The 27,646-nt window shown below is 39.9% G+C and overlaps 4 protein-coding genes across 5 annotated transcripts in view; 2 read left to right on the top strand and 2 right to left on the bottom strand.

Annotated features, from left to right (window-relative positions):
• Positions 1–27,646, top strand: part of LOC109424709 (sphingolipid delta(4)-desaturase DES1) — a 429,300-nt gene that overhangs the window by 73,395 nt on the left and 328,259 nt on the right. The window lies entirely within an intron of this gene.
• LOC134284301 (calcium/manganese antiporter SLC30A10-like) overlaps positions 1–27,646 on the bottom strand; it is a 365,099-nt gene that overhangs the window by 276,940 nt on the left and 60,513 nt on the right. The window lies entirely within an intron of this gene.
• Positions 3,367–5,522, bottom strand: LOC109424717 (putative protein tag-52). Its single transcript, XM_019699875.3, has 3 exons — positions 5,243–5,522; positions 4,129–5,185; positions 3,367–3,930 (listed from the first exon to the last, which is right to left on the bottom strand). The coding sequence occupies exons 1-3, from the start codon at positions 5,367–5,369 to the stop codon at positions 3,519–3,521; spliced, it is 1,596 nt and encodes a 531-aa protein (XP_019555420.3). The 5' UTR covers positions 5,370–5,522; the 3' UTR covers positions 3,367–3,518.
• LOC109424715 (large ribosomal subunit protein uL15) lies at positions 17,165–18,577 on the top strand. The gene is made up of 4 exons (XM_019699873.3): positions 17,165–17,273; positions 17,546–17,612; positions 17,864–18,111; positions 18,344–18,577. The coding sequence occupies exons 1-4, from the start codon at positions 17,268–17,270 to the stop codon at positions 18,470–18,472; spliced, it is 450 nt and encodes a 149-aa protein (XP_019555418.1). The 5' UTR covers positions 17,165–17,267; the 3' UTR covers positions 18,473–18,577.

Genomic DNA, 27,646 nt, shown 5'->3' with positions numbered 1-27,646 from the left:
TATTTATGGATAAATTACGATGAGTTTGAATATAATGCATTGAAAACACATGCCATAACTGCAATGTAATTATTTTGTTTAATATTTTTTGAATTGCAAAGTTGTCATTCTTCAAGTATGTTTGGTATGGGGTTTCCAAATCTTATCTTATTATTGTTATATTCTTTTATTGAAAATTATTATGATTGCATAAAAAGCTATTCTTTTTATTTAAACTTATCTTATTATTGTTATATTCTTTGCATGATCTGAACTAGTGCTCTACCACAGAGACCACATAATTATTCAAGGACTACCACATCTTGAGTCGTGCAATGTTGTTCAACTGCAATTCACTAAAACAATTGATGACCTTATTATGAATAGTCATCATTTTTGATGTACTTCCAAAAACAACAATAAAAATTACGAATTTTTATGTCAATGTGCGAAAAAAATACCAAGTCATGAGCAAACAAGGCTTGTTTTGCAATCGTGTATTAGCTTATAATTTATATTTGACTTGCTTCCCTTTTATTCAGCGTTGACTGCTTTTATTCGATGGTTACACAACATAAAGCAAATGAGTGAAGGTTATAGCTGAAGCTGAAGCTGAAAATGTTAGTTGGGATAAGTTTGCTCTTGAGACAGACCAAAAGTTAATTTTTGTTACGCTGTGTTATCTTCAACACCCGCCCTGACAGCATGTGAGGAGGTAGGTATACTGCCCCCACTCGCATAATAGTCCCATTTGACTTTTCATCACTTTTGAGTTAACGTTATGAATAGTCATCATTTTTGATGTACTTCCAAAAACAACAATAAAAATTACGAATTTTTATGTCAATGTGCGAAAAAAATACCAAGTCATGAGCGTCCCATATCAAAAGTACCCGCATAACAGTCCCATCGTGGATTTTTGTGTTACGTTACACAAAACTGAACAACGTTGTAGTAATTGTAATATTTTCTTACAGTTATATATTCATGTGCAAAGTAATCTGTGAAAGCTTCGAGATGATCGAAATATTTTTCAAATTTTGTCGATTTTTCAAAGTTTTATATGGAAACAAGTTTTCAAACTTCAAATGCCGTTTTCTCAATCCCTACTTTTTGCAAATGGGACTGTTATGTGAGTGCGGGCAGTGAAGCTATAGGGATCATACTCGGTCGCGAAAACGTTATTGAATTATTTGTAGTTGAGTAGGGTTTAACGGAATTTGAAGCTCTAGGTGATAAAAGGTGTCTGTCCCATAACCGGTCCAGTGGATATGATTTCTCCATAAGGCATTGATGACCGGTATGAATTCGAGTTCAAAAGTAGCAAGTAAGTGATTAAGTAGGTATACTGTTCTAAGATATTTCCCATAAATTTTTTGGCTATCAGACACTAAAGATTTGGTCGAAGCTAAATTATTTACAATTTTCAATTTCAATTTGATTTATTTGTCCAGAATTCAACTTTCTTATATCTACTATTCACATTTACACTTCAGAGATTTGGTTTACCTTTCAACTGAGAAAATAATTCAATTCATTTTATGAGACATAAATACACAGAACAAAAAATACTAGCTACTTTCGGCTATTTTAGGGAAAAGAATGCGAAAAACGCTAGATCTCAGATTATCTTAAAACTAGTATCACATATGTTGAGGAAAGAGTGTTCCGATGAGCAGATACGCTGATATCTCACAGGAAGTCCTGAAGGATCTCTTGGCTCGTTCAATGCTTGCATCGACGGTGTCGACTCCGGCCAGCTTATGGAGATCATCGGTCGGATACCGAGGGTTTAAGTTGTGAACCATCTTGAGCAGCTTGTTCTGTTTCACCTGCAGCCTTTTGCGGTGAGATTTAGCACAGCTTCCCCAAACCGCCGATGCATAGGTGATCATTGGTTGGATGACGCACTTGACTACTAGCAGCTTTTTCTTAATGTGCAGCTTCGACCGTTGATTCAGCAGGGAGTACAGCGCTTTGGTAGACCGATTAACCTTTCCGGCGACGTAGTTCACATGTTTGTCGAACTATAGCTTCTTGTCGAACAGCACTCCAAGATATTTGACTTCATCGTCCCATGCAGTTGGCTGACCGTTGACCGTAATCGACCTGCGGGGAAGGTGTCGAGCAACACGCCTCTTCGTGAAGAAAATCGACTGCGTTTTTCCTGCGTTCAATTTGATTCGCCACTTCCGTTGGAACTCCTGGAGATTGTTCATCGTCGCTTGGAGGTGAGTAACGACTATTTGCGGATCTTTGTGCGACGCTAGAAAAGCCGTGTCATCCGCAAAGAATGCGTATGATACACCGTCTACCATCAGTATGTCAGGTCAGAAGTGAGAACGTTGTAGAGAATCGGACTCAGGACTGATCCTTGAGGCACGCCAAAGGGGATGTTGTGGGTGCTGGAGTTTTCACCATTCACGGCAACCGTGAAAGTACGATTAGAAAGGAACGATTGCACAATCTTGACCAGGTAGAGTTGGAGATTCGAGCGGAAGAGCTTGTACACGACAGCGTCTTGCCACACGGAGTCATAGGCTTTTCCACGTCGAGAAGAATCATGCCAGTCGATTTTCCCGTTCGAAATCCGTGTTTTATTTTTTGCGTGATGCGAGCGAGTTGGTGCACCGTTGAGTGTCCCGTTCTGAAACCGAACTGCTCCGCTGGAATAACTTCTTCCGTTTCCAGGTGACGGTTTAATCGTGCGAGGATTACCCTTTCGAAAACTTTGCTTAGGCTGATCATCAACAAAAAAAGCTCTAATGTACTGCAATTCGATAGAAAATCTTCAAATATGATTTATTTAATTTTTCACCAATAGAATATTTTGAACCAAGGGTTTTCTGAAAGGTTAGATCGTAAACTGAAACCCTGTGAAAGGAGATTTTAGTGGTATCGCCCTCGGCGGAGCAGCAAATTGACGAGGAGGTTAGTTTGCGAGCGTTGGCCACGATTTGCTTGAGTCTGGAGACGACGAACTACAGTCTGGTGAGTGTAGCTGGTCTTGCGGGAGTATTATCTACGGGCGGTCAATCAAACTCAAGCTGAAGCTCAAACGGGTTTATTTTATAATGAAATTTTCCAGGCGACTAAAATTTTACCTCACAATGATTTTTTTTAAAAAAAATTTCAATAATTTATTTTTTCTCCCTTAAAATGTTAAAATCCAAATGAAAGTTTTTACTGGGGATGATATAAGAAAAAATCAGGATTTTCATCACCCTTACTGAGGCGCAAACCGTATGGAACAGGATGATATGCGGATTTTTGCAAAATTGTCAATGTTGTAAAGCAAAAAGCTGCGCCGTTCTCGCCATACAAATTTGTTCCAGTCTCTTGATTTCTCATATTTTCCACAATTTAAAACCTACGTTCTTCGAGCCAAAAAAAATGCATATATTAAATTCAGATCTAGCAATAGCAATATAGATAGACAGATTGTCCAGTACGAGTTCATACAGTATGATAGTGTGTAAAATGAGATTCAAATAATCTTACGAAAAATACTTTTGAAAAAATAAATAACGTACCTACCTCTAGCATCGCTTATAGTACGAAGCAGGCAACTGAAAACTAACCTGTTTCTTGGGTGGTCCCGTGGCGTTGCTACGAGGGCCACCACTGGAACCTGCCTGCTCTACATAGTCCATAGGTACCGGATCTGGCCTCGGCATCATCATCTCGCTATTCTCATCATTGGCAACGGCTCTTTGGTTCCGATAGCCGATTCTGTCCGATTCGAATCGACTGCCGAGGGTCGTTGTTGTCGTCGCCGCCATAAGCGAGTCGTCATGTAGCGAACGGCGTCGATTCGCTCGCAAGCAGTCCATGTTCCGGAATGGCCACATATTGGTTCGCGCTTTTGGCGATTTGATCGGGCTGGCCGTTTTACGCCGCAACAACCAAAGGTAGTCGTCCTCCGGTTCCATCTTTTGGATGTGCTTTTTGCTGAGAAAAGAATGAAGGACGAAATGGATGAAAAGCGCATAACGCATGTCGCATGTGTTTTTTAGACAATGCCTACAATCTAGGTACATGCCCAGGAAAATTCTTTGAAAGCTGAGAGGGCGCTAGTGTGGCGCTAGTATTATTTGCTAACTTGGCGCACAGTGCATCGCATTCGACTCAATTTTATTCAAAACTTACCGCATCGGCTTCCTGTTGCTCGACAGCTTCCTGAGTGTCTTCCTACACTGCACATGTAGTTCAATGGCCTCCCGAATGGCCTGGAACCAACTGCGGCAGTCCTCCGGATTATCAGCGGTAAATATGGTGCCATCGCCGCTGCAAGTTATCTTAAAGTTCCCACTGAACAGTTCCATCACTTTGCACTTCTTCAACGGAAAAATACAGCAGCACTCCAGCCCATTGTCCGAGAAGAGATGATCCTGGTCCTTGAGCATTCGACAGTAGATGAACATGTCGGACATCAGTATGCAGTATTTCTTGGACGTGGACCCATCGGTTTTCAGCTTCCGCAGAACGCCTTCCTTGAGAATCTTCCGCGCTGGTTTCACAATCTTCAGCGATTTGTTGGTCAAGGCATTCTGAACCGTTATCAGTCTTTGGGTGTTCTCATAATCCTCCACCACAGAGTTGATGTGGGAAACGGATTGCTCCACTAGTTTTATCGATTCCTGTAGTTGCTTGTACGCTACATCGCTAGGACTAGTATAGAGAAGAACTTGTTGCAACAGCAGCTTGTACCGCGGGATCCGTTGAATCGGTGTAATCAACAACGATATCACCTTGGTCTGCACTTCCGGTCGCGATTCCGCATTGGCAATGAATCGTTTGACCGCGGCGTTCTTCTGAATCAGCGTCTGCAGCGTACACAACGAGTTCCGATAATCGAACGCATACACCGAATACAGCTTGAAGAATGGTCCCAAGTTCATAAATGCCCGGACTACATTGTCCAGATCGTCGTCTAACTTTTTAAGCAATTCCTGACTCAGATTGTAGATCGTTTCCAGCTGGCCGAAAAGTTGTCCATGTTCTCGTTCCTGAATCAGACCGTTCGTTTTTAGTGGCGCCACGAAGAAGTTTATCAGCAGATCCAGCTGCTTCAAGTAGGAAACCTCCGACGTCCGAATTTCCTGGATTGCCTGCAATCGGAGGTTGCTTCGCTTGTCGTCCTCATTGCTAGCACCTTGGTTAGCCGGGCTTGATGGAATCGATGGCGGAGGAAATTTCTTGAAATCTGAAATTGTTCGATTTGAGGATATCATCAAGAACCCTGATTGAATCGGTTACTTACTTCTAACGGATCGGACCCGATTGTGGTGAACGTTTTGTGATTTGAGGGCCGATATCAGTTCACTCCTCATGTCCTCCGGCATCAGAGGTTTGAGCATTTTCTGGTTCAGGTAGTCCGACTTATCCATGGCAAATTTCGGCAGTAATCCTACATTGATTTTTATGCAAACTGTTGTAATTTTACGAATAAACAAGTAAAACTAGATTTTGTATGTAAATAAAATTAACGACGGAATCTGTCAAAAATTAAAAACCCCGCCGCGGATAGGGTTGCCAAAAAGTCACTGAACACTGAAACCTGAGTGGTGAATTTTTTGTGAGCCCAGTGGATTTGAAAATTTTCATGATCACACACTGAGAAATAAACACAAAATCGTGTGATTTTTTTCTGTACGCTTGCTGTACGCTATTTCAGGCCAAACATGTCTAAAAATAGAGTTAAGAAACTATTGTGGATTTAGCACCAAATTGGTGTCGGAAGTAACTTCATTGACTTCCGCTGCTTTTCCTGTGCGTTAAACATAACGTCGGAAGTATTAGTGCGCTGAAAAGAGCATCAGATTTGCTATACAGCGCACTACTTCCGATGTTATGTTTAACCTGAGTGTCGCGGACTGACTCAATATGCTCTCTCATCGGGAGCCAAACATCGGGAGCCAAACATTGAAGATGGAGGTTATGTTAAACCTTGTTGAACCTGTCTGATTGATTGAAGAGTATTGTTATCTAGGTGCTGCGAATATAATCAAAACTGTTGTCACAATATCTCCATTTGCCGCTGTCAAGCCGTTGGAAAGCAAGGATAAGGATAAACATTATTTTGAGCCTATTTTAGCTAATTTTGTAACAACTATCCATCAAAATTTCCATCGCGAATGGAAAATAATAAACTTTGAACACGAGAACAAAATCGGAATAATGGTGGATTGATCATGTTTACCATTTCCGAACAGCGTCGCGACGGCGTGTTTGACAACCGCGCTGAGAGAGGTGGTTGCAAGAAAATTGAACGCTCGTGCGTGTTTACAAGCTGTGTGCCGGGAGAGTGTAGGTGTGTGTTAGCTAGCTTGAAAAATAAAACCGTTTCTATTCGCACCACCTAGTGTTTAACGCATAAGAAAGGCAGCGGAAGTCAATGAAGTTATTTCCGACACCAATTTGGTGCTAAATTCACAATATAGAGGACGAAAGTCGCTGCTGTTCCCTTTGTTCTCGTTCGGAAACATGTCGGGTATCTATCTGTCAAACTGCATACTTTTTCGCTTTGACACTTATAGCCCGGCCTACACGAAAAGAAAAATCCTTATTGAATGTATAGGAAAATGTTATACATTTTTGCCATTTCGTTTTCCTTATAAAGCTTATCTATGTGTGTAATATTAAGCATAACATACGATAAATATAATGTATAAGTTTAACTTATGAATGTCATTCGCTATTCTTAATAATTTGTATTAGAATTGCCTAGTAGTATATATGCATCAGATCTATTGAGCTTCTCGAGAATTTTTAGCATTTCGACAAGTTTCTCTTCGACTTCTAGGTTGCGCGCCAGGGTATAATGTGTGTTGGGCACTTTGCGACGATTAACTCAAATCCGCACACCAGCGTACAATTTGCGCGCCGATTGCACTAGTTTACAGCATTTTTGAACTCGGTAAGCTGATGATCATTTTTGGTGTAGAATCATGCCCAGAATTCGAAAACGTGAAGGAAAAAAATTACAGTAGAGCGGAAAATTTTTCGACTTCCCATACAACGTTGATGATTTGAAATCGATTTTTGTTCTATTTTAAAGCAAAGTCGCTCACTTCAAACATCTCATTCTTCGTAATCAATGCTCCGATTGAGCTGAAATTTTTACTGTAACTCGCCTACATATGATATGTCAAATAAACGTCGAGAAAGAATTTTTAAGTTGTTTTTTTCTTATTGAAAAAAATACATTTCTTCAAAAAATTTTGGGAATTTAGCTAAAATTTAAGAAGATCGTCCCCAAAACTCGCCAATATCTTGAATTTCATCAATCTGACGCAAAACCTGTATTCAGATGATCGAATGGTATTGTATTCAGCTTTTAATTTATGGAAAAAGATTTAAAATTGGTTGAACAAATCGCAATATATTTTAATTTTAGTAAATTATTGTCGGGCCGCCACCAAACCGGACTTCGCACAATCAAGTCGCGACGCGACCCAACTCGCGACGTTTTTTAATCATGTCAAATGTAGTGCGCATCCTTCCCGTTGTTGTCAGCAACACAGCGCACTAGATGCGAAACAGTTGCGACACTTGTGGACCAAGAAAATTGCAATGTTTGATTGAATGTCGGTCTTGATTCCAACTGGATAGACAATACATATTTTGAAAAGTTACAAAACTCGATATTGAGGTAAAACTCAAAAACTGTTCTACTTTAATTTTTTTGAAGGTCGGTTTCGAAATCAGCACTAAATTGTGCTTCAAAAATTTTGGTCGTTGACAGAAGTTCACGACTTTCGTTTTATTTTGTAAACTTGTGTTGGCTATGCGCCAAGTTTATCACTAGCCAAATCACTATTAATCAGTGGTTTAGAGCAACCTTAACGGCGGCTACTATTCGAGCAACCCACGCAGCGCTACCATTTTGACTTGGCCAACCTTTTCCACACCGGTAGCAATCAAATTAGTCACCCTGATTCGTATCGGGAGGGCTGTCATATTCCCATAGCATTTTTGGCAGCGCAACTGTCCCGCTACTATATTTGGTCACCCACCCATAGCGCTACTATTTTGCGAGCGCATCTAGCAGCGACCGGTAAAGTTTGCTGCAATGATGGAGGGCTGCCAAACGGGGTATAGAAGCGCACCGTTAAAGGTGCTCTTAATGAAGATAAAGCGTTGCTACCGTCAATTATTATCTTTGTTGTACATTATTTCCAGACATAAGAATGTTCAATGTTTTAGACAAAAAATGGAACAGAACCCTAAGAGAGATAGAGCTCTTGGCGCGAACCATTTTGACACTTGTTTATTTACATTTTGTATGGCGCACAACCCGGCGCATGGGCTGTCGGCGCACAAGTTGTTGGCCGGTATGCGGATTTCAGAAAAGATTCGCAATAATAAAATGTATTACGCGCATATTTTGATTGCAGATTCTAAAAATTTTGCCTTTTTCTAAAATTTTTAAAAATAATGTTTTGATAACGATAAACTTCATTTATTTGTTCATTAAACACAACATCACTACATTATATAAACACGAAATCATGAACACTCATTAATGCCGGCAGCAGCCGGAGCGTCGACAAGCAGCGGAGCCAGCCGGAATCTCCGTTCCGGTAGGGAGCAAGCGGGAGACAGCACCTTCAGGTAGCCGCTTGGGTAGCCGGGATGTCGAGGAGTGACGGTACCAATTGGAATCTCCGTTCCGGTAGCGAGCAAGTGGGAGACAGAATCTTCAGGTAACCGGGATGTCGAGGAGCGATGGTGCCAGCCGTATCTCCGTTCCGGCATTGTCTCCGTTAGCCGGAGTGTCGAGAAGCAGTGAGGTAGCCTGCCGACGTTGTGACCAATGTATAATTCACTCTGTTGAAATCCTGGTTGAAATCGAGATTGATATAAAAATGATTAAGTTACAAATTAAAATGATGTAGTTACAACACTTACCGTGATCTACAAGCACTTTTATGCATTTTATTCCGCCATTCCGCCAAACTCGAAGGTTTTGTTGAATGAACAATGGCGAATTATAGAAGCAATTAGGGCATTCCTAATGAAAATGATTAATCAATACTCATAAATAAAATAATTAAATTATTTTTCGTGTATCTCCGCCAGCAAGAGATGTTTCGGCAGCGACGCCAGATTAGAATAACTAGCCACAGAAGTCCAATGTCGCGACTGTTCGTGTGACTAACATCTAGTTTGCCACGCCCTTACAGCGTCAATACCGGTACTAGAAGTGTCAAATAAATTTTGTTTACCAAAACAAGAGATCCTCTACACGATGGACACTTACAAACAATCAATATACAATTAATATAATTGAATATGAAAAGTGACTACAGCGCCATTGAAGTTCTAGTGTATTTCTATTGACGCCAGCGACATTCGTCCTCTATAGTTTATTAACTCTATTTGTCTAAAGGTCGGAAATGTATACCGCATTTAGTTCACCACTGGACTGCGAACTGCGACTTCATAAGTGCAAAAACGTAAATAAAAGTGCGCGTTTGCATCAAATCAGGTTGATGTCTTCGGCGCACTATTTCTTCAATCCATGGTGAACAAGTGCTCTGAAGACACCGAGTTGATTTGATGCAATCGCGCACTTTTATTAGCGTTTTCGCACTCGTGAAAACTAGTGCGATAGTCCAGTGGTGAACTTAATGCGCTATATTTACAGACCGGTAATCGGGCGAAACAGCCTGCACGCCGTATCGAATGATAACGGCCAGCGATGCGTAAACTTTGCAGCCTCCCGTGGTATGGTAGTCCGAAGCACTTTCTTCCCCCGCAAAGATATCCACAAAGCCACCTGGAGATCACCGGCCATCAAACAGAAAACCAAATCGACCACGTTCTAATCGACGGTAAATAATTCTTCTCGGATATAATCAATCATGCCAAACATGTCTAAAGGTCCAATCTGCAGAAGAGAGGCTCTCTTTGATTTCCCTCTCTTTCGTTAATATCTCAGCTGTTTATTTGTAGTATGATTGTCTCCTTACATTGAACGATGGTCAAAACAATCGTCTTTTGATTTGTACTGCAAAAATAGTTGAAAAGTGTACCATTACATTGCAATAATTGAAAGAGAAAGTGAACAAAGAGAGCCTCTCAAATGTAGATAGGACCTATTGAAATATTTGGCCTGCAATGTCCGCACACTCAGAAAAAAAACTAAACTAAATAGTATAAATCCCACACTAAATTCATTTCTCCTGGTTGACCCCAAGCTTGGTTTATACGCACCCTATACTGGCCTAGTATAACTTTGATATAAACGAATTCCAGTATAAGTTGCAAATATTAAGGCAGTAATAAATTTTGAAAACGACGTATAATCAATGATGTAGCATTGATTATACGTCGTTTTCAAAATTTGTTACTGAAGGCTAGTTTAAACTGGATTTAAAAATAATTTGTTTAAATCTGGAGCTCGATTTGAATAGGTCATATGTGCTTTTGTCGATATAAAATTCGATCAGTTTATTTTAGTCATTGTAGCAATATGGCAGATATTTTGCAAACTTTCAATGATGGAACAGAAAGCCTGTTTTGTGAGGGATCTGCTGTTTGTATCAACTTTGCTCAATTTCAACGGTTTTCGCTATTATGAGCGAATCCAACTGATCAAATTTTTAATCGACAAAAGCACATACGACCTATTCAAATCGAGCTCCAGAAATGGTTTTGTTGTTTTTTTCATCATAATAAAAACATACAAAGAATAAAAAATTAGGCGAGATTTTATTCGATTAGGGGAAATACAAACTGGTAAATACAAATATTATCTTCTCGGCCATTTTTCATCGGTGGATCGTGCTTGGTCTCGGTGATCTTCCTTCACCAACACGGCCGTTCTCGTTGTGTTGCTCGTTTATTTACACCGGCATCCTGCAGTGCTTCTGAGTTGCCCGGAATTTGTTTCCGCCTCGTCCGGGCTCCACTTACTCAGCATCGAAATCGAACGTTTCCGCCCGAATAAAAAATACAGTGGAAAAACCGAACGTTGTATTGTAACAGTACTATTTAAAACCATATTTTTTACAATAGACACCACTGTAAAAATAAAAATACAAAAACAATAAAATGTAATGTAGAACCCAATACAGTAAATTGTAAATAAGATTTATGCAATTCAGTAATATAATTTCTATTTTATACTACTCATTTCAGTATCATAATGACCTATTTTTCCGTACCGGTTCATTATGCAACTGAAATGAGTTGCATAATGAAAAATAGTTGCATAATGTTAATTATGCAACTCATTTGAGTTGCATTATGAACATTATACAACTCAAATGAGTTGTATAATGAAAAAAAATCATTGCATAAAATTTTGTATGGAACTCGTTGCAAAACTCGATTTTTCAGCACTCTTCGTATTTATCCAACTCGGCAAGCCTCGTTGGATAAATGTACGACTCGTGCTGAAAAAATCAACTTTTTGCAACTAGTTACATAAATAGCTATTTTACAATATACTATACGGGTGGTTAAGTATCGTAACAATATAAAAAAATATTTTTCTCCATATATATTTTTTTGCAAAACCATACATTATATTGTAAATGAATTGTTATAAATACTCAGGTAAATACTGCCCGGATAAAAACTAACCATAGGGTATTTGGTGAAAACCATTCCTGTACCATACAGTGTACCAGCTACAATATAGTGTATTGTAATGGAATGGTTCGCTAAAAGTTTTGCACATTGGTAGCTACTATACATTTACATCCGATCTTTATGTAACAATATATTATACTGTTTTTCTTACGTTTGAACCATTCACTATTCCGAAACAATCTTTTTTTGTGCATTTTTAATTATTTATTCAGTTTATGATTTTTTCCGTGCTTTGTTTTGTTGATGTTCGTGACATTTTTGTTGCAAAGGAAATGAAAGAGAAAAAAGTGAATAAGTTGAAACATCTATTTAAAGTCAATAAAATGTTTAAATAAAGTGGTAAACCAGGTGTCCTAAGGACTACATATCCAAGAGATATGGTGGGCTAGGTATGTAGAGTGCGATGAGAGGAATACGAATGTAGGTCAACCCGGAAAGACGCAGTTTAGATTACCGTAAATCAGTGGATGAGTTCAACACTATTCTTTCTCTTCTTCTCTCATGTGAAATTGCCTTGTACAACAACCGAATTAAATGCGATTTATCTTTGACATTTTTAACATAAGGACTGAACACTGAAAAGACTTCTGATATAAGTTCGTCTTCGCTTTTTAACCAAACTTATAGTTGAATCGAACTTGACAGTTTTCTCATGAGTTGTTATGTACATATTTCATAGTTCAGTCAAACTGGAGCCTCAATATTGCAATAACGGTTAAGCACGCTGTAATGATACTTATGTACCTCGTCACCCACTTCATGCAACTACATTAGTGGTCTAATAACACTTAGCGCGCTAGGCATAGTTCCATCATGCCGCTCAAAGTGTTGCCACAAATAATGCTTAGTTTGCAAAACCCAGTTATCTGGCTGGTGGGACATGGGAGCCTAAGCTTCAACTGTTAATGCAATCAGAGGCTACTCAGACTTAGACGAGTTTAGGTTAGTTTGACTAGAACTGCCATTATCGAAGGAACATGACGAGATAATATAACATTATATGGTTTATCTAATGTAAAACAATACAACATAACAAAAGAGAACCATTTCAAAACCATGATTAAATTTATAACCTGTAGTGAAATTACAATTAAAAACAATATATTTACGGTACATTTTATTGTTTGAAACCATACGTGTACCATACTATGTACGGTATTTTAAAGCCCACGTATCAGTATTTCAAACAATTCATTTACAACAAAATGTATGGTTTTGTAAAAAAATATATATGGAGAAAAATATTTTTTTATATTGTTACGATACTTAACAACCCGTATAGTATATTGTAAAAATCTTATTTACAATTCACCATACAGTTGTCTACATTACATCTTATTGTTTTTGTATTTTTTATTTTTACAGTGGTGTTTATTGTAACAATATGGTTCTAAATAGTACTGTTACAATACAACATTTGGTTTTTCTACTGTATTTTTTATTCGGGTGATACGTGGGTTTTAATAAACCGTACATTGTATGGTACACATATGGTTTCAAACAATAAAATGTACCGTAAATATATTGTTTTCAATTGTAGTTTCACTACTGGTTATACATTTCATTAAATGGTTTTGGAAGGATTCTCTTTTGTTATGTTGTATTGGTTTACATTACATAAACCATATAATGTTATATTATCTTGTCATTTTCCTCCTGTTAATGGCATCTTAGGCTTACTAGAATTATGAGAATCCGCTTTGGGAATTCTCCAGAGCGTTTTGGATAACCCTTCATATTGGATCGCCCACGTCTAAGTCTGAGTCGAGGTCTGAGTAGTCTCTGATTGCATTAACAGTTGAAGCTTAGGCTCCCATGCCCCACCAGCCAGATAACTGGGTTTCGCAAACTAAGCATTATTTGTGGCAACACTTTGAGCGGCATGATGGAACTATGCCGAGCGCGCTAAGTATTATTAGACCAGTAATGTAGTTGCATGAAGTGGGTGACGAGGTACATAAATATCATTACAGCGTGCTTAACTGTTATTGCAATATTGAGGCTCCAGTTTGACTGAAGTTTGAAATACACGGGGAAATACATAACAACTCATGAGAAAACTGTCAAGTTCGATTCAAGTATAAGTTAGGTTAAAAAGCGAACCCACAGACGAACCTATATTAGAATTTATTTCAGTATTCAGTCCAGTCCATATGTTAAAGATGGCTCTACGTGGCTCTACGATAAAGTACGTCAATCGTATTCCTCTCATCGCACTCTACATACCTAGTCCACCATATCTCTTGGATCTGCAGTTCTTAAGAGATCTGGTTTACTACTTATTTAAACATTTCATTGTGTGGCTTCGTGGTCGTGCGGCTAAGGTCACCAAGCCTTTAGTCGCATCGTGCTAAGGAGCGCGGGTTCGATTCCCGCCGCAGCTGTCAGGAAAAGTTTTCGGCTGTGCCACTGGGCGTTGCATGCTAGTCCGTTGTCTAGTGTCGTGCTTCCTTCAAAGAGCAAATAGCTCACTGGAAGCATTGAACGTGTCCGTGTCTTACAAAAAAAAAAAAAAACTTTTTATTGATTTTAAATTAATGATGATGATTGACCTGGGCTTGTTAGGGAAATATCTGTAAGTAAAAAAAAATCGCGTTAAGTACTGTTCCTTTGATTCTTAGTGGAATTCAAAGGAACAGTACTTAACGCGATTTTCTTTTTACTTTTAAATTCAGTAACAAATTTTGAAAACGACGTATAATCAATGCTACACCATTGATTATACGTCGTTTTCAAAATTTGTTACTGAATTGATGTTTCAACTTATTCACTTTTTTTCTTTCCTTTCCTTTGCATCAAAAAAGTCACAAACATCAACAAAACAAAGCATGGAAAAAATCTAAAACTGAATAAATAATTAATAATGCACGAAAAAATAATGTTTCGGAAAAGTGAATGGTTCAAACGTAAGAAAAACAGTATAATATATTGTTACATAAAAATCGAATGTAAATGTATAGTAGCTACAATGTGCGAAGCTTTTAGTGAACCATTTCATTACAATATACATTATTGTAGCTGGTACACTGTATGGTGCAGGAATGGTTTTCACCAAACACCCTATGGTTAGTTTTTATCCGGGCGTCTTGCCCGTGGCTGAATCGATTCTTGCTATCCATCATAGATGCCACCATCGGAATGGACCATCTCGGAGTAATGTCCACCGTATCCACCACTGCCGGAACTTCCCGATTGTCTCAACGTGTCCTCGAAAGTGCCTAGAATGAATTGCATTCTAACCTGCTCTCGTCCGGTAACAATTATTTATTTCAGCACTTACCTTTGCATTCGTGGGCCGGTTTTCTTTGAAGAACCATCGAGGGATCACTTTTAAAAAAAAATCAAACAGCGGACAATATTATTTTGGCGCGCAAGCTGCTGGAAGTTCCTGGGCTGATTGAAACTCTTGGAAAACATAATTTCATCCTAAACTGGCTTAGTATAAATTAATATGTGGCGTCAGTCTAGGGGCAGGACAGATCTAACGAGAGAAAATCTGTGCTCGAAATGTTGTTCAGAATTCCTCACAGTTCCTCAGATTTCCTCCCATTTATACCAAAGTGTGATCTGGCACCAATGTCAAACTGCAAAGTGTTGCGTGTGCTGAATGAAAATTGCAGTTTTGGGGATGTCTTTGAAAAAATTTCGTCGATCATCGACAGAAAGAGTTACTCAGAAATCCTCAGAGTTGCTCTCGTTTGCACAGTGTCTTGCCCCTAGGCGTCAGTATACTTTTTAAACTGGTGTCTGTTTAAACGCTGCAAATGACAAAAAGGATTAATTTTTAAACAGTTGAGGATTACTATTATTTCAGAGTGCACACCACAGTGCGAATATATTGTCGCGCTTATCTTTTATTTATTAGAGTCCTGCGGCGGTCGTACGCTCGCAAGGCATACCGCCGCATGACAGTCGCAAGGCAAAACAAAAGAAAAAGTGCCAAAAACAAAAGCCGACCAAACAGGTGACGCAAAATTCACCTCACAAGAGAAACGTCAGAGGGGGGAGGACGGGATCAAACGCACTTTCACCAAAATAAAAACTAAAGAGGAAAGCGGTCTAAAATAGAGCTTCGCCTTATTTTTGCTGTTTTTCAATCCACTTATCCGCGAGCGGTAATGGCGGCGGCGGGCACAACTAACCGATTCGAATTTTGACGTTTCTTGGGGATCGCAATCGGTTGGCGCCACCGAACGGTGGGTGAAGGGGTGAGGAGGAGAATGAAACTGTTTTGACTTTCCCCCACGAAACGTCAAAATCCGAACCGGTTGGTTATGCCCGCCGCCGCCATTACCGCTCGCGGATAAGTGGATAGTTAGAGGCTTCAAAACATGGGGGTTGTTTGGGAAAGTTTGCTCAATAAATTGGCAGAAAGCCGTAGAGCACTTAAAAATTTTCGACGGGAATGGTCTATTTTTTTTTACAATTCTATTAATACGATGGAGAAAACACCATCTTTCTAGACAACTGCCTAATCAAAGCGCAATCAACAAAAACACTCTCATCTCTGTTGCACTTCTTCTACTGTACGTGATATGTGTACAATTATGCTGCAGTACTGAACAACACTGAACAACAACAAAGCGGAACACGTTCGCCGCATCATTCACCGATAGCGTTCTGCATTCCCATTATATTTAAATTGGCGGTTGAACAGTCCGCCGTAAGGGTTCATTCACAAATTTCATAAAGACAAAATTGGCCTTTCCTGACACCCACCCACCCCTTCGTAACACTATCTATATGGGGAAAAATTTTATTTGTTCGGGCTGTAACGCCATGAAGGACACCCACCTACCCCCTCCAGCGTTATGACATTTGTGAACAAGCCCTAACATGCCGGGTATCTATCTGTCAAACTGCATACTTATTCGCTTTGACATTTATATTTCTCCCTATCTCCGCCAGCAAAAGATGTTGCGGCGGCGACACCAGCATCATTCGTCCTCTATAGTTTATTAACTCTATTTCCGCGACGGATTCAAATCGTCGCGTTAAAGCGCTGTTTGCAGATCAGAAGGAATTTTCTCAGCCTATCTTGATGCATGGGAAATTCCTTGCCTGAATCGCTCAAGTAACCGGTTTTTCTTCGATCGCAGTACGCAGTAGCAACCAGGAGACCCGCAAGCGGCAAGGTAGGCCTACTGCAAGCCTACTTACTGCTCATCTTTTGCGAGTGTGTTAGTGTCGACTGGCAACGAGACCTGGGCCTTGGTCGAATCCTGCTTGAAAATCGGTCTGTGTTGCCGATGGGGATGGCCTGCAAAATCGCATTGTGTTGTTTGGGAAGGCCCGCTCGATGCATGTTAGGTAGGCGTAGTTTGTTCGAGTTTGACGTGCATACACCCTCCCTGGTAAAATAGCAAACCGAAGAAAGTTTCTGCCAGGAATCACTCAAGAAAACCGTCAATATATTTCTCCGTGTATATCATATTTGAAACCTACTTTTCAAGCTCACTGGACTCACGATCTGATTTCACCACCAAAATAATCACACATTCCGACAAGCCCACCATAAAAAGACAGCTGTCACCGCCTAACTCACCACCCTCACCGGAAACAGTACCCTAAACGTCATCGCGCTGTCACTGGGACGGCTCTTGCGTTCTTTTTCCGGTAAACTTGGTTGCTGTCGAACACATTTCGGTGGTAGCAGCGTAAAGTTTTTCCCTCTTTCGTCCACAATGGTCGTAAGTGTCCGGTTGTGTCCAGTGGGAGCGGGAAGCGCTGTGTTTGCTGGTTGCCGGGAGTGTGAATTTGTGCCGAATCGTTGGTGATTATGGGTGAAAATTGGGACTTTTTCGGAAGTGTTGGGACGTCGTCGTCGCGAGTGTAGAGAGAGAGATGCGAGCTTGACGTATCGGGTAGGCGGACCAGCAAATGCAGCGCAGTGTTTACAGTGGTTATGGGAGTGTGGACTCCAGGACTAATCCGTTTTTATTTCTTCTGTGCATTGCTCTAGAATCTACGCCAGAGAAAGAAGACCAGGAAGCTACGTGGTCACGTCAGCCACGGTCATGGTCGTATCGGTAAGTTCGGATGTTTACAACAGAGCGCTTGCCGAGTACAGTAGTGATTGATGGTGAGTGTGCCTTCAAGCTTTATTCGAAACTTGCCTCTGATCTTCAATCCGGTTCCGTTTCCGGCTTAGAGATTAGGGATGTTTGTTGGCCACTGTGCTTGTAAACAGTGACCAACAAAATCAAGAAACTCAGCAAGCGCCCTTGCCACAATGATCAAGGTTATGTGTGAGATTAAAGGACATCTTCCTTCTTTCTAGGCAAGCACCGTAAGCACCCTGGTGGTCGCGGTAACGCTGGTGGTATGCACCATCATCGTATCAACTTCGACAAGTACCATCCTGGATACTTCGGAAAGGTCGGTATGAGGAACTTCCATCTGAACCGCAACCACAAGTACTGCCCCACGATCAACCTGACCAAGCTGTGGTCGCTGGTCGGTGAGGACAAGCGCATTGAGTGCAAGAAGGACCAGACCAAGGTGCCAGTGGTCGACCTAGTTAAATTCGTAAGTTATTCTTTTCTTCTATTTGATCATTTCAATAGCAATGACATTCTATAATGATGATTTCGATGTACGGGCGGTCAGAATGCATACAGTGTACTTTTTCATGCAAACAATCCTGTTGATTGTACATTTCTGAATAATAATGTCATGCCAACTACATATATGCATCATAACAAATCTCTGAACTTTCCTAACTAATGCCCGTCCATTCGTTTCCGTATTTCCCTCGCAGGGTTACTTCAAGTTGCTCGGCACGGGACACATCCCCAAGCAGCCCATCATCGTTAAGGCCAAGTTCTTCTCCCGGAAGGCCGAGAACAAGATCAAGATGGCTGGCGGTGCCTGCATCCTGAGGGCGTAAGCCGAACGTCGTCTTCGTCGCGAAAACACATTCTTTTTATTAAGGCAGTAAGGAAGTAAACTCGAGTGGAAAAAATACAGATAATCGGTTGAAAACAAAGCTGAATACGTTTGGTGTACGTGTGTGTTTACAATGGATTCGTTGAGAAATGGCCAGTCTCCTGCAAGGGTAGGTATGAATTGTATTTCCGTCAGTGTATAGGAAAACCCGCGACAGCGTGGACCAGCTAAAGATGGATTCGCATTACTGCTTCGCTACCAAACCGGAAGTCTACGATGCAATCCCTATTCGAGACCCTTTTTGAATTATGCCGGAAGTATCGCTCACCTATCTCTTTGTTCACATCAGCATAGCGCACTAGTAGCTTAGGTTTGCCCCGTTTATACTATCTGATTTGTCGGTCGACATGCAAATCCCAAACAAATGCCACTCAAGTAAGACCGACAAATAGTGCAATAGTATATTCAGGGCTGTTACAACAGTCGCGGATTTATGTGCCACGACGCGAATTTCGCGGATCCTTGAAATTTGGTCGCGGATTTGTCTGATTTAACCCTTTATAAGGCCGAGAAAACTAGAAGAGTTGTCAAAGCATTATATTATGGAAATGATTATATACATGATTACATGTACAAAGCAATTTTTGTTTGAAATAAACTCTCAAAAATCTAGGTGGCAATAGTGGTTTCGCAGCGCGGTGTCACGAACACTAATGCAAATCTACTGGTTGAAAATATACCCATTTGATTTTGCCGGGAACAGCTGATCTTTGTTTACTATTTTCCACCAGTAACTCAGGTAGTGTTCGTGTAATGCAACGTGTACGTACACGCAACACCACTAAAAGCAGAAACCACTATATAGTTGCCACTGCCCGTTTACCCCAAAAACGAGCTTTTGAGGTGGCAATATAGTTGCCACTGCCCGTTTAGGCCACCAGCGCTGGTGGCAATATTCTTGCCACTGCCCGTTTAGGGTACTTTTCTTCTTTTGACTCGACAAAAAGCCGGAAAAAAGATTTTAGAGTGGATTAGGGCTTAATCCATAATATAGGTGGGGGCTGGCTCACCAACACTTCCGGTCCGCTTTAGTGCTTTATGCATCATTGTGGCCAGGTGTTGTTCTAGTTTTTCCAGCTGTATTGTAAAGCATGAGCGGTGATCCTTGGCATTCTTGTGTAAATTGGGGTACTCGGAATGTTGATCGATCACCGATTATTGCTGGCAGATGCAGTGGAAAGTTTGTCTTAATACGTATCAATCGTCTCTGACAAACGAGCAAAACTGACCTGTCTCTGAGCCAAATTTGGTATAGAGTCTTCAGTCTCCGATTAATCGCTTCATGTTGGAAGGAGGCTTTTAATCCAATTGGTTACATAGCCGCTATCCGAATGAAGAGAGTAATGTTCCGCGTAATATATCACAAATCAAAAAAGGTGCGGTACATTACGTGGAGCGGATATACTGAATTGGGTACCAGACCAAGTCCCTGCTGGGTGGCACGAAATAGGTGAGCCATAGACAATAGAATCGTCAATGTCGTAGGGCATAGTATGTGACTATTGTCGAAATAACACTATTTTTGGTCATTGTCCAACCAAGATCATAAGCGGCGTCTACTTACACTAAGCGCATAACTATGTTAGGGTCAAGATTAGGATGAAATCATTGGTAAAATATGATAACACTTTTTAGTTTGTGTAGTTAGTTGAACTAGAGTTAACTTTTTATTGAGACATTTTCTGTAGGTTTATTCTGGATTACAATAATACATTAGCTGTCCTTTAACTGAATTATTTTATAACAGTAAACAACTTTATTCCTTCTTTATAAAAGATGTATTAACAAAAGCATTTCAATGTGGACAAAGTATTGCCAAACTATACATCTGATCAGATATTTTTCCGGTATTAAATTTGGGGTGGAGAGTTAAACACTTACGTAAAATAGTTTTAAAATGTCAGACAAACATCACATGAGCACAGCTACCAATGAACCAAACCTTCTCTACTGTTTTCTCATTTTGCCGCTTCCTATCCTCAATTGAACTTATCTGACACTAGTTAGGACTGTCTGTGGAAGATCCGGGTTTCTAATTCTGTGTAGGACTTGTTAAAACGGGATGCCTGATATGTACTGCGGACAAATGGGCTGGAAGTACTGAGCAATCACAATTACTGTCGTACTAATCATATTAAATGCATGCTTTTCTCCTTACATCCCGAACGTCGCCAACCGGCAAAGAGGACATGACGAAAAAACGCGAGCTGGCCCTAACAAAAACTAGAAAGGCGATGAAAATGGTCACCGATGCAACGATATGGAAACAAAATAAATCTAGATTGAGTTTAAATAAGGGCGAAAGTAACATGAGAGAGATCTCTTCATCGACTCTCTCTTCTGCAAATTAAAGTGACAAGATGCAAATTCAATGGAACTTTTTTACACTTAGACGCTAGATTGCATCGCAACCTAGCGATTTATGACCAAAAAGTTCAACAATACTTGCATCTTGTCACTTTAATTTGAAGAAGAGAGAGTCGATGAAGAGAACTCTCTCATGTTACTTTCGCCCTTATTTAAACTCAATCTAGAAATGAGAAATTATCGACCAAATCAAAATCTATGAACATATCGCTAATGTTCTTTATCATTCTTTCTTTTTCTCGTTTCAGCAACAAAATCGAAACTTCTCTACTATCTCTTCATTTTCTGCCTCTTCCCATCCTATTCCCACATCTTCTTATATCCTCTACCCCATCTGTTGGGGAACGTTGTCTCTATTGCGATGAAACACATATTGATAGCAGTGTGTACTTCACATCAGCTTCAATGCTGTAATATATTTAAACAATGATATAATATACACTTAAAAATAACAATAATTATCTTACATAATAGTTTCACATCGATCCTACTAGAGATGCAACCTATCCAACACAACTGCTAGATCTTTGTAGGCTATTCCATTGTTCAGATAAAATCTATCTCTATGGCAGTGATGCCAGTTTCACTCAAACACTTGCCAACTCGCGGCAACATTCTCCCCCCAGTGAAACTGGTGACTCACGAAATAGCAATTTTGAACCACTGTGCATGGACTGCATATATATTATTCCATTCGATTGTGTGGTATACGCAGAGTGATGATTCCAACACGTTCGAATGAAATGCCAATCAAGCTCATATTCACTTTCGACGATCGATATTGATAGGCACGAACGCATTCTTCCACAGTGTAATCCACCGGGATCGAAAACACACAGAGCCGTGCTGTTTACGTTCATATAACTTGAATGTGATCTGTTTGATCTAATGACGTACTCGTGAAAGGACAATACAACGGTACATCCCAATAAAAATGTGTTTTGCAACCTCTCAGTGTTTAGTAAAACAGGATCCATATCATCTCTATGTTCTTCTTGCACCTTATATTTCTGAACAGATTCGTCGCGGGCTTGGTTATTCACAGGGTTTGAAGTAATTTTAACATTGTGAGAAGCGGATAAAGACTCGGGAATAGATTTTGCTTGAAGGGTTGCTGTGTGCTGTTTTAAACCCGATGAGTTGGAATCTGAAGTTATGATGCAGACAAATCGTGTTTGGGCTTTGCTGTTACACGGAACGGAGGCTGCTACCGATTTATCGTGTCCATTTTCCCCACTATGTCGATTTAGTAATGCCTTTTTCTTCACACTATATTCCAGTTCGATGTTCTCCACAGCTTTCGCGAAATCCTCCTCAATTTTGGCTATTTTACGATCGAAGTCTTCCTTCACACGTCTTTCTAGATCTCGCTGCTGTTCTTTCCATATCTGATCCTGCCTATTCAGCTCTTCTAGCTTTTGTTTGAAGTAATCCAATCGGTTAAACGTTGCCATACCTTTGCGTTGATGATATATTATTATTGAAGTTTGTTGGGGAACGTTGTCTCTATTGCGATGAAACACATATTGATAGCAGTGTGTACTTCACATCAGCTTCAATGCTGTAATATATTTAAACAATGATATAATATACACTTAAAAATAACAATAATTATCTTACATAATAGTTTCACATCGATCCTACTAGAGATGCAACCTATCCAACACAACTGCTAGATCTTTGTAGGCTATTCCATTGTTCAGATAAAATCTATCTCTATGGCAGTGATGCCAGTTTCACTCAAACACTTGCCAACTCGCGGCAACACCATCTATTGAATGTATCTGACACTTGTTGGGACTGGTAACGCCAGCGCCTGCCTGTGGAAGATCCCGGTGTGCTAATTCGGTGTAGGACATGTTAACGGGGGAGGCTTAGTAGGTCCACATCTGCCTACAAGCAGATGGGCTGACAGTTGTCGGCCTGGGTGTGGACTGAGCAATTACAATTACAATTACAATTAGGGCTTAATCCATAATATAGACTGTGTTAACATGAGCTGAACTAACCCATAATTTGATTATTTCTTAAAATATTTACCAAATCTAAAAAAAATCAATAAGTTTGAGCTTATTTTCTTCACGCGGTCAAATTTAGCCATTTTTGAGAATACAAATGGCTCCCAAATTGTTGTTAAAGCTTTGTTTAGCACCAAAAAAATACCAGGCGTTGTTGGTAATCCCAATTTTGCGTAAACCAAAAAAAAAAAGTTCGAAATAAATTGTTACAACACAGATAAAAATACAAACAGTAGGTGGCAATATACAGGGGATGGCCAAAATGTTTGGGATAGCCATTTTTTTTTCTCTCACAAAAAAGTTCAACATGCTATAACTTTTTATAGAGAGCATCAAAAAATCTCAAATTTTGACTGCTTGTCAACCTCTTATATGTGCATTATTGGTACAAATTTGGGCTAGATTGATTAATGTTTCGCAAAGTTAGAACCGTTCGGGTAAAACACTATTTTTTAGACAACTCATTTTTGAGCTGTCATATCTTGGAAACCAGTGAACCGAATTGAATGAAATTTTGAACGTACACTAACAATATGCAAATGCTTCACAAACTATTTAAACATAGGTACCTTTTAGAAGTTGAAAAAAGTTATCATAGATTGACAATTTTTGGATTTTTCTCGAAAAAAATGTAATTTTTTAACATCAATGTCAATAAATTTTAGTGTTGATATCCAAAGATTTTCCACTTCTGTTCTCAAGCTATCTCTAATCAGATATATTGGAGCCTATTTAGATTGAAGGAAGAACACATTTCGTATTTTTTGTGTGGTATTATAAATTTGGCCTATTTTCCTCTAAATGGGTCAAAATTCCAACCTGGTATAACTTAATTCGTCGTGAGAAAATATTACATTTTATAACGTCGTATTAAGTATCAATATATTGTTGATAAACGCCCGAATAGATTTTTACAATTCATGGTATCGTGTATATTATAAGCTTTCTATTCACTGAATAATAATTATTCAAGTAATGATTGCCCAATGATCAGATGATGTAAACTATAAAAATTGAACGTTTCAATACTGTTCATATATCATAGAACAAATGATTATTACACACTCAATGATAAATATATAATTTTGAATGATTCGGATTGCACAAATTTACTGGCTATGGGTAAAAAGTTTGGGTTGTACGGATGCAGAGGAGATGTAGAATCCTTCATAATGAAGTCATCATCAGGTCATAATAATTAATGTACACTAAGCGTATGGTAGTGATTATGGAAACTGCATAACGCGCTGTAATTCGATCACTCCGCAACATATTTTGCCGCCTCTCTGTGTATCGGCTACTGGCTGGTAGCTAACTTTTTGCACTGCAATGATGTATTCCTGACTGTTTTCGGGTCATCACCTAAGTAATCGAATAACGTACCTTTCATGAAACAACAAAGTTGTGCGGCGACCCGCATTGAGGCCCAAGACGAAAGTTACTTCATGTTGTTTCGACGCTTCGACTTTTAACTCTCACAAAACTGCCTTCTAAACACTCGCGAGCACAATGTCGATATGGTCCAACAAGAAAAGCACTCGCGAGAAAAAAAACGAAGTCACCAACCCAGCAGCAGCCAAGTTCGATTCCCAACTGTGTAACAAAAAAACTTCCAGCAGCACCAAAATAAACACAACAGATGACGTCACGAACTTTGACAGTAGATGGATCTGCAGGGGTGTATCATTTTTTAAGTCGGTAAGGCAGAACTGTGAAATATTTCAGTTTTTGTTTCATTATTCAGTGTATCATAAAATCAATGATAAAGTGATTATAACGTGAATAATTTGATGAAAATTTTGTTCGAGAAAATAGCCGTTTTTGAATGGTAACGATACTTAACAACCCATTCGGTCTATCATTCAAAATCCGGATATGATTCCTGTTATCATTAAAATCATTCATATAATCATCGGTTTATGATCCATTTTATGATTCCACGAATAATCAGAAAATGATTGACTGTATCGCAGTCGTATGATATCATTTTATTCGGGCGTTAAAAAAATCATTCAATTCGGTTCACTGGTCTCCGAGATATAACAGCTCAAAAATGAGTTTTCTAAAAAAATAGTGTTTTACCCGAACGGTTCTAACTTTGCGAAACATTAATCAATCGAGCCCAAATTTGTAACAATAATGCACATATGATAGGTTGACAAGCAGTCAAAATTTGAGATTTTTTGATGCACTCTATAAAATGTTATAGCATGTTGAACTTTTTTGTGAGAGAAAAAAAGTTGCCTATCCCAAACATTTTGGCCATCCCCTGTAGTTGCCACTGCCTTATAAAGGGTTAAGTCGCGCATTTCGCGGATGCCTATCTGTATGGTAGTCGTAATTTGCTTTAAACCCAATTTTAATTTCTCCTAAAATTTATTTCCATCGAAGCTTCTGTCAAACGTTATTTTTTGCAGCTTCAAAATAGTTTCTGTTTTAAGAAACTTTTCAAAACTACAAAATAAAGTACAAACTATTAATGATGATGATGATTGTGTACCCACCATCAGCGCAAGGATTACCTATGGCTGCAGAGTCATACCGGAAGGGAATGATCTACAGCTTTCGCTCGATAACTGGGCTTTGTCGACAGTCCAGTAAGCGAGCGCCGCTCGATAACTGGACTGAGCTTCCGGAGCCGGAGGCTATTGTTATATTTTGCTTTGTTTACCGATTTGTAAAATGTGAGGTTATAGGTATTTCGCTTATTTTTGACAGATAACTGCTTTTTAACTCGACGCCCCAGTTATCGAGCGCCTAGTTAAAAAGCAGTGCAGTTATCGAGCGGATGCTGTAGCTGATAATTAGTTGTAGCAGGTTAAGGTGAAACGGGACGCCGTGTTATTTTTTCTATCTTGCCTCTCTTTCTAACAATTTGCCTCGCGATTTTGAAGATGGTAATCTCGAGACCTATCGCACTGAAGATGCTGAAAACCAATCAGCATATGCACTGCAAGTGAGCATACACAATGATAGGTTTTTGTTGCAAAATATGAAGTAGAATCTGAGATTACGATCTTAGTAGCAACAGAGCAATGGCGGATATTTTCTCGACCGTCCCGTCCGCCCTTAAGCTTTGGAGTAACTGGAGACCTTTGGAAAACAACACGATGGTTGTTATCTACAAACAAAATAAACTACAACTTTAAAATTATAATTTTTCCCGTGACTAGAATAGCTCGGCTCATAGTTCCTTTTTGTAGGAAATAGTTCTTCTTGTCCAGCATATATCTGGTTAACCAAGGTTAAAAAAACGTTGCCATTATTCAAGCTATGAAGTATTTCTTAAGAATAAGATCACTTGAATACAAAGATGGCCGCCTTGCAGTTTACTTGAATCTGCCTCACAAAATGAAATTAATCTGAAAATGAAACTCGTCGACTGTACATATTATTTTTCTTATAAGGTACACCGGGGCAAGTTGAAACGGGTGGGGCAAGATGAAACGCGAAGTTTTGAAATAGATTTCAGTAGAATTTGGAAAATTTTCCAACGCTAAAAGATTGTTTGAATCAAAAACTATGTGTTAAGGCAATCAAATTGTTTATGATCATTAGAAAACATCATGTTAATCCGCTGTTTCATCTTGCCCCACCCGTTTCAACTTGCCCCGGTGTACCTTAACTTGGACTAATGAAAAGAGTGAGAAGCTGCCGAACAATCACCAGTACTCAAGCTTGATTGGTGGTTTGTTGTTGTTAAGACCGACTTTTATACTTTAAAGACCGTGATTCACCGTGTTACTATATGCGACTGTTTCTGGAGAGCACTCAATATCGAATGCTGATATGGCTTTATTCAATCTAACATCAGACCTCCTGCTGGGATGTTCTAGAAAACATCGCACGCGCTACTGTTCGTTAAACGACACAAACAACTACAACAGTGTATGTGCCTTACACTCTAACATAAAACACATCAGTTGTATGTGGCAGTGAACACCCGACCGGACATCGCGGTCAGCGTATTGATCCTTGGCCGATCTGTGAGCAACCCGTCGCAGGCGGATTGGATGGAGGCGAAATGAATCCTCCGGTATCTCAAGCTCACCCAGGATCACGAGCTTGTACTAGGGCCAGGACAAGCGAGCATGGAGGTCTACGTAGACGCCGACTGGGCCGGTGATGCGAAAACCCGGAAGCCGAATTCCGCATTCCTGGTGAAGTTCGGTGGTGGACCAATCCACTGGGCATCCCGGAAACAAACACGTGTTGCGTTGAGCAGCACCGAAGCGGAATTTGTAGCGCTCGCCGAGTGATGCCAAGAGGTGCAGTGGATCCACCGGTTGCTGAGCGATTTCGACGCGAACGTAGCGAAGCCGATTCGTATTCACGAGGACAACCAGTCGTGTATTAAGCAGCTGGAATCCGGTAAGGTGAACAACCGATCAAAACATATCGACATGAAGTACCATTTCGTCCGCCAGATGTACCAAGAAGGCAAGATCTCGGTGCAGTACTGTCCAACCGATAGCATGGTTACCGATATGCTTACGAAGCCATTGACCAACCAGAAGATGTGCAGGGCCCACATAGCCGAGGCGGTAAACGCACGGGTATTCAGCATGACCATGCTGAGGGTGACGGGTTCGATTCCCGGTCGGTCCAGGATCTTTTCTTAAAGGAAATTTCCTTGGCTTCCTTGGGCATATAGAGTATCTTCGTGCCTGCCACACGATATACACATGCAAAATGGTCATTGGCAGAGGAAGATCTCAGTTAATAACTGT

Source organism: Aedes albopictus, chromosome 3, assembly GCF_035046485.1.
Source record: "Aedes albopictus strain Foshan chromosome 3, AalbF5, whole genome shotgun sequence".
Lineage (NCBI taxonomy): Eukaryota > Metazoa > Arthropoda > Insecta > Diptera > Culicidae > Aedes > Aedes albopictus.
This window is presented reverse-complemented; position numbering and strand designations above follow the sequence as displayed.